Source organism: Phlebotomus papatasi, chromosome 4, assembly GCF_024763615.1.
Source record: "Phlebotomus papatasi isolate M1 chromosome 4, Ppap_2.1, whole genome shotgun sequence".
Taxonomy (NCBI): Eukaryota; Metazoa; Arthropoda; class Insecta; order Diptera; family Psychodidae; genus Phlebotomus; species Phlebotomus papatasi.
In genome coordinates, this window is record NC_077225.1 from 2,327,352 (window position 1) to 2,335,592 (window position 8,241).

General features: G+C 44.3%; 1 protein-coding gene across 1 annotated transcript; it reads left to right on the forward strand.

Moving 5' to 3' along the window:
• Positions 1-381: 381 nt before the first annotated feature.
• On the forward strand, positions 382-6,379 carry LOC129808506 (uncharacterized). The gene is made up of 3 exons (XM_055858283.1): positions 382-689; positions 756-4,027; positions 4,093-6,379. Exons 2-3 carry the CDS (start codon positions 1,035-1,037, stop codon positions 6,377-6,379), a joined length of 5,280 nt encoding a protein of 1,759 aa, XP_055714258.1. The 5' UTR covers positions 382-689; positions 756-1,034.
• The last annotated feature ends 1,862 nt before the right edge of the window (positions 6,380-8,241 follow it).

Consider the following 8,241-nt stretch of genomic DNA (forward strand, 5'->3'; position numbering starts at 1 on the left):
GTTTCTGATTCCACTGTCCAGATCTTTGCGCCAAAGCATTTTGAAAATAAGCAATGTTGGGGTTTTAGTGTAGATTTGACAAAACGACAGTTGATTTTCAAAAAATATCGAGTTGGAGATATATCGATCGGAAGAGAGATGGAAGACATGATCGATATAAATCAGTGGAATTTCTCCTTCTCGCATCTCTCTTATCAATCATTGGACTGTTTCCGCAAGACCAGTTAGTTTTCGTTTGTCATGGTGATTGGTGTTTAAAGTAAAAATTTGAGGAAAAATTTATAAAATAAGTGAAAAATAAATTGTTTAAATTGTGAAGAGACTATTTTTGTGGAAGTGGATTAGCTGCCCAAAGGATTTGAGAAGAAAATCTGGAAGGAAAGTGAAGTTAGAGCCAACAATCTTCGAAGGAAAAATTGAAGGTCCACCACGAGGTTACCCACCACAAAGGGAAGAAATTGCACTTTCGGCAGAGGGAGAAAAATTTTGAATCCTCCTCGCCGAATGATAATAATTTCAATCCTTTTATCCTTAAAGGTAACCTTTGCAAGGGAAGGGAGTCTGAGATTTAGCTGCACTTATTAATGAGGTTTTCTCATCCTTTTCCAAAGGTATTTTCTCGCCATTCCCGGCAGCCCAGTTTTGTGAGAATTCCTTGGCTTATGCTCTGCCACTTTGTTTATTTGAAGGTTTGCAACATATTTTTGAATCCTCCTCGCCGAATGATAATAATTTCAATCCTTTTATCCTTAAAGGTAACCTTTGCAAGGGAAGGGAGTCTGAGATTTAGCTGCACTTATTAATGAGGTTTTCTCATCCTTTTCCAAAGGTATTTTCTCGCCATTCCCGGCAGCCCAGTTTTGTGAGAATTCCTTGGCTTATGCTCTGCCACTTTGTTTATTTGAAGGTTTGCAACATATTTTTGGCCGCATCGAGCCTCCTGAGGAGGTAGAGGCTACCTGTGGGCTACCCTAACCATTTACCTGCGCCAAGCAGAGGATTCTCCAACTTTCTACGGGCATAAAGCATCTAGAATGGCTACCAAGCAGTTGAGGGGTGGAATTGTCGCATCCGTGAAGAGGACTGATGCCTACATAAGTGCTCTGGGTGAAGCTGATATCCCATTCATGAGAAGGGACACTATCATTTCCCAAAGGGATCTTGTATTATCCTTGAAAGCGCAGTTTATCAGTATTCAGGACCAGATCATCAGCTCGGCAACTGATCAGAGAGTCAAGGAATCCGAAGAGATCACGAAGGACACCTTCGTGGCCGATGTTGATGAATTGCTGAATCGCATTGGAGCAATATTGGCTCATTTCCCTCCGGAAGCTCCTCAGCTACCCAATACAGGGGATTTCTGCACAATCATGAGGGAACTCATGCACCAGAATCGTGAGCAAATGAAAGAGCTTTTCAAGTCTTTTTCCCCCACCCCAAATGCTAATAAAGTTTTCCCTGTGAAATCAAGTAATAAGCTCCCTGAGATAAAATTGCCTACATTTAATGGGGATTTCGCAGAATGGATTTCGTTTAGGGACAAATTTCGGTCTTCTATCTCAAACCATCCCAATCTCTCCAACGCACAAAAGCTCGACTATCTCAATTCAGCCTTGTCTGGGGACGCAGCTTCTACAATTAAAAACCTACCTGTCACAGATGATAATTTTGAGGTAGCCTGGGAGATGCTTGTCGATCGGTTCGAGAAAAAGAATAAGATTCTTGCCGCACACATACGCAATTTCTTTAACATGCCCTCTGTCTCTCCCAATGACCTTAAAGCCATAAATAAAATTTACAATATTCTCTCTGAGTCCACCTTAGCTTTGGATGCCATCAAAGTGACAAGTCGTGATCCTTGGCTTATCCAATTTATATTGGACAAACTTGACTCAGAGTCTAGGGTCCTATGGGGCAGAGAATGTGGCGATGAAGTCCCTACCTTGGACAAATTTCGTAAATTTCTGAACCAACGCTGCGAAGATGCCTCCAATGCCTCCACTCCACAATTTAAATCCACGTCAAATAATCGTCCTCAATATTCCAAGACCTCTCAGTCTTCCTCTAAGAAACAAGTGAATGCCTTTCACAACTCAACCACAGCACAGGAGTGCAAGTGCTGTAACGAGGGTTCCCATCCAAAATATAGATGCTCTCGTTTCCTAGCCCAATCACCATCTGAGAGGTACGAATATGTAAAAAAGTTCAATTTGTGCCGCAATTGTCTGGCCTCTCACCACACCACTTCTTGCACCTTCCATAACTGTAAGAAGTGCCAGGCGCGACACAATGTTCTGCTCCATGAGAGGTTTGTTGGCGAGGCTCCTGCCAATCCTACGGCTCCTTCTCCTCGGCCGTCGAATACTTCTCCTGCCAATAATTCTCGGCCTGTTTCTGATACACCAACCAATCCTACACCTGGACCTTCTTCGGTCAGTCTCTCTGCTACAACTCTGCCTGCCGATCGCATCCCTTCTGCCTGTCCAAAGGTCTTTCTTGCGACAGCACAGATGGACATCCTTACCGTTGATCACCAGAGGATTCCTTGTCGGGTCATGTTAGACAGTGGAGCTCAAGTCTGTATCATGACCACAAGGCTTTATCAGAAACTGAGACTTCCCAAATCCCGTTCGGACATCTCCATCCTGGGCGTTGGTAGTCAGGCGAATCCTGTGAAGCATAAAGTCACTGCCACTATCTTCTCTCAGAAGAATGGCCAATCTTTCACCTTTGACTGCTACGTCCTCCCGAAGATTTCGGGCAATATTCCGAACTGGGCCATTGACTCTAGTGTCATCCAATTACCTCCTGACGTCGATCTTGCTGACCCACAATGGAATGTCCAACGCCCAGTCGACTTGTTGATATGCGGTGATGCCTATTGGGGAAGCCTATTGTCGGAGAGGATCAACCTTGGAGTGGGATTGCCCCATCTCCAGCAAACCATCTTTGGATATGTGGTGGTTGGTGAGCACCGTCCTCCTCCTTCTGTTCACCATGTCCTCCACGTTGAAGCTGTTCCCGCCTTAGATGAAGCACTTCGCAGATTCTGGGAAATAGAGGATCTGCCTGGTGATCCATCCGTTACTGAACAGCAATTAGAAGCTGAAGCTCATTTTGCGAGCACCTACAAGAGGAATTCCGAAGGAAGATTTGTGGTCAAACTTCCTTTCCGAGAAGGACCTGAACTTCTTGGACATTCACGTCCTCAAGCAATTTCTCAACTTCTTGCTCTCGAGCGGCAGTTTGAGAAGAAACCACAACTCAAGGCTCTCTATTCGGACGTCATGAAAGATTATATGGAGAGAGGTTGGCTTGAGTTGGTCCCGCCTGAAGAATTCAAGTCTCCGGCATACTACATGCCTCATCACGGGGTCTTGAAGGAATCCAGCACTACCACGAAACTTAGAGTGGTGTATAACGCAAGTGCGAAAACTTCTTCGGGACATAGCCTGAATGATCTCCTGCTGATTGGGCCTTCCGTACAACCGGACATAGCGATCATTCTCCTCCAGTTTCGCCTCGCTCCTTTTGCGATGACGGCGGACATCTCGAAGATGTACTTACAAGTGTTGTTGGATCCCTCCGATTCTAATTTCCAAAGGTTGGTCTACAGAGATTCCCCTCAGGAGCCTCTCCGAGACTATCGGATCCCTCGGGTCTGTTTTGGTGTCGCATCGTCACCATTCCTAGCCACCCGAGCTCTCTTCCAATTGGCTCAAGATTACGAAAAGGAATTTCCACTTGCCTCTTCTGCTCTGCGATCGAATTTCTACGTCGATGACTGTGTTGTCTCCGCTCCAACACTCGCAGATGCACAAGAAATCCAAAGACAGCTTAAGGAAGTTCTTCGTCGTGGTGGCTTCTGGCTTACCAAGTGGTCCAGCAATCACCCCAGTCTTTGTCCATTACCGGATCAGGATCCTGCATCCGGGGAGGTTTCTGTTGAGAGTCCAATCACAAGTGCTCTTGGTCTGTCTTGGGACTCCTCAACCGATCAGTTCAAAACCCATGCTCCTGTGGATGTGTCAGAAGAAGTCAGGACGAAAAGACACATCTCATCCTGCATTGCTAGATTTTACGACCCATTAGGTCTTTGGGGCCAGTGATCATTGAGGGTAAAATCATGCTCCAGGATCTGCATGAGCTCAAGAAAGGTTGGGACGTGTTGGTGCCTCCAGAGTACCGTAAGAGATGGAAGGACTTTGTTCTTCGTCTCCAAACTATCAAAGATGTCAGCATTCCGCGCTGGATTTCTTGCTTCCAGTCTCCAGATCGTGTTGAACTTCACACTTTCTGCGATGCCAGTACACGGGCCTATGGAGTTGCTGTGTACATTGTGACTGGCTCCGGAGATGAATCCTGTGCGAGATTGTTGCTTGCCAAGTCCCGAGTAGCTCCATTGAGCCAACTCACTATACCGAAGTTAGAGTTGTGTGGTGCTACCTTAGCGGCTGAAACCATTGCCAAGTTCACTGACGCTGTTGGACCAGATGCAATCCATTTCTGGACTGACTCCACGATTGTCCTGCACTGGATCCACAGCCCTCCACAATCCTACAAAGTATTTGTAGCCCATCGTGTTCAGCGTATCCGGAAACATTCTTCGCCTGATCAGTGGCGCCACGTAGTGTCCGAAGAAAATCCTGCAGACATAATTTCTCGTGGTGTCTCTCCTTCACAGCTCATGGACAATAGTTTATGGTTTGAGGGCCCCGAATGGATTAGATGTCCAGAGAGATCATGGCCACCACCCTTCAATCCCACTGCCTGTCCTGAGGCCAATTGTTTTCTGATCAAGGCGAAGGAGTTTGTCTTTGGAGTTCTACTTGGAATGTTCTCATCTATTCTCAAAGTCCAACGGATCGTTGCATACTGCCTGAGATTTACTTATAGAGGTCCTCGTCCGCTTCCTAAGACCAATTTAGCCATTACAGCTGACGAGATGGAGAGAGCACTCCTTTTCCTCATTAAGATGGACCAACAAAGCTCTCTTCCGGAGGTTTGTGCTCAGCTGGAAAAGGGTGAAGCGCTCTCACGTGAGTGGAAGTCGCTTCAGAGTCTTGCTCTATTCTTGGATAGAGATGGCATTATCAGAGTTGGTGGAAGACTCAAGAATGCGGATGAGCCCTTCTCGACCAGACACCCAGTATTGCTCCCAAGGTCCCTACTCACTTATAGAATCGTGCGTCATGAGCATTCCAAACAGTTGCACGCTCCTCCTACACTCTTATTGGCTTCCGTCCGCCAGAAGTTCTGGCCAATAGCTGGTCGAAATCTTGCCAAGAGAGTTGTGCACGATTGCCTGAAGTGCTACCTGAAGAAGCCCAAACCCTTGGACCAATTAATGGGTGATCTACCCGACCATAGGGTAAATTTGTATCGGCCCTTCCAAGCAACTGGTGTAGACTTCGCCGGCCCGTTCAACATGATCTCTTCCGCGACCCGGGGAGCACGGTCCCGGAAATCAGGAACCCAGAAAGTCTACATTGCCATCTTCGTTTGCATGGCAACGAAGGCAGCACACCTCGAGTTAGTGTCTTCGCTTTCAACGGAAGCATTTCTAGCCGCCTTCAGACGGTTCGCAGCCAGAAGAAGTACTCCTCGACGTATCTATTCTGACTGCGGGAAGAATTTCGAGGGTGCTGCAAACGAGCTTATCCGACTCTTCAATCAGGAAGCTGCTCAACAGGAGATTGTGAACCGCACTCAGGATGATGGTATCACGTGGAATTTCAACCCTCCTGCCTCTCCTCACCATGGTGGTTTGTGGGAGGCCTGCGTGAAGAGCACCAAGTACCACTTGGTTCGTGCCACGACGTCTTCTGCTCTCTCCTATGAAGAGTTCCACACTATTCTATGTCAAATAGAATCCGTCCTAAACAGTCGACCTCTGTGTCTGCTGTCCGATGATCCCAACGAGAGGGACTATCTCACACCTGGCCATTTCTTGGTGGGAGCCCCTGGAAATGCTCCACCGGACCCGGACCTGTCACACATTCCAGAAAATCGTCTCTCATACTGGCAACATTGTCAAAGACGGATGCAGGAGTTTGGGAGAAAATGGAGACTTCACTACCTCAACACCCTCCAACAAAGACCGCGATGGAAGATCGCTCGAGAGAATTTAAAGGTAGATGAAGTGATCTTGCTCCTGGATGAGACGAAAGAGGGTTCGAAGTGGGTGCTCGGACGAGTGGAAACCATCCATCCTGGCACTGACGGCAGGGTGAGAGTGGTCTCAGTGAGGACTTCAAGAGGGATGTACAAGCGCCCAATAACGAAAATCGCCAGACTTCCCCAATCTACAGAAGAGTCTTCTGGACCGCACCAAGAGGCGCACGTCCAGACCGGGGAGGATGTTGGGGTTTTAGTGTAGATTTGACAAAACGACAGTTGATTTTCAAAAAATATCGAGTTGGAGATATATCGATCAGAAGAGAGATGGAAGACATGATCGATATAAATCAGTGGAATTTCTCCTTCTCGCATCTCTCTTATCAATCATTGGACTGTTTCCGCAAGACCAGTTAGTTTTCGTTTGTCATGGTGATTGGTGTTTAAAGTAAAAATTTGAGGAAAAATTTATAAAATAAGTGAAAAATAAATTGTTTAAATTGTGAAGAGACTATTTTTGTGGAAGTGGATTAGCTGCCCAAAGGATTTGAGAAGAAAATCTGGAAGGAAAGTGAAGTTAGAGCCAACAATCTTCGAAGGAAAAATTGAAGGTCCACCACGAGGTTACCCACCACAAAGGGAAGAAATTGCACTTTCGGCAGAGGGAGAAAAATTTTGAATCCTCCTCGCCGAATGATAATAATTTCAATCCTTTTATCCTTAAAGGTAACCTTTGCAAGGGAAGGGAGTCTGAGATTTAGCTGCACTTATTAATGAGGTTTTCTCATCCTTTTCCAAAGGTATTTTCTCGCCATTCCCGGCAGCCCAGTTTTGTGAGAATTCCTTGGCTTATGCTCTGCCACTTTGTTTATTTGAAGGTTTGCAACAAGCAATAATGTTCTTTTCTTATATGGGGTTGCCAATCCCATACCCTATAGAATCAAGTGCAGTAGAGTTCACTGAATGTAATACGAGCTTCAGACCTAAGGCTTAGATATATGGCTTAACTGTTTAATTTCTTATTACTCACGACTTTTTTAAAAAATGTAACTGAGGATTGGACTAACAAAGATAAGTGACCTATTAGGTTTTCAAACACCAATACAATTGTTCGTTATTTAGGTCTTGAGACCATTGGGAATTGGGCTAAACCTCTAGTCTGAAGACCGCTTAATTCGAATAGCTTTAACGCCAGAGAATTCTTGGTGACGTAATCGACATCCGAATTCGGACACTTTCATTATAGAGCTAGAAGCCCTATTACTTGATTCATTGAGTGTCCTGTGAATTCTTATTTTCTAATTCAGAATTTCATTATAAAAATTATGAATGTTTCCTGTCATCATCTGTCAATTTCCCACTTTCATTTTGTTGTCTGTTATCTGTGAGGTATTTTTATTCTCACAGAAAACTCTGGAAAAACGTAATACGAGACTTAAAGTGTCATATATCACGTTTTGTCCTCCTTAGTTTTTTTTTTTTTAAGGCATATATATGCGTATATTTATGATCGTAAATATCTATTACATATATATAAATTGAGGGCCTGAATGTCCTTTGACCTCCATAATAGCCCTCGGGCAACACGATACTATACTATCTCGCCACCTCACACACTGACTAAAAGTCAAATGGCGGTGCCCTATATTATCCCGTCACTTCCACACTGACTAAATGTCAAATGACGGGGCTTTTTAACACGCCATTTCTCACACTGACTTAATCGTCAATGGCGGTTTCTTACATTATCATGCCGATTGAAACTGACTGTTATCAGTTCGCATCGTCCAGGAGAATGTACTCAGCAGGAATATTCCACTTAGAATTTTGACAGGAAAGTCTTTTGACATTCTTATCAAGTAATTTCAAGATTTCCTCAAGTTTTCTTTAGATTTATAGCCTCAATTCATTTCGTAATTTTGCATTTTTTTTTAAATTTCTTCTTGAAAATTCCTCTACTATTACTTGCTAGGAAATTTCTTCTCATAATTTCAAGTTTTGATAATTCAGTTTCTTTATATGTTATTTTTTGAAAAATAATTAAGTTTTAAATTTAATGTTTAGGAAATAAAAGTGTAATAAGTATGTGAAATGTTATAAGTTGGTAATATTTTGTTACCAAAA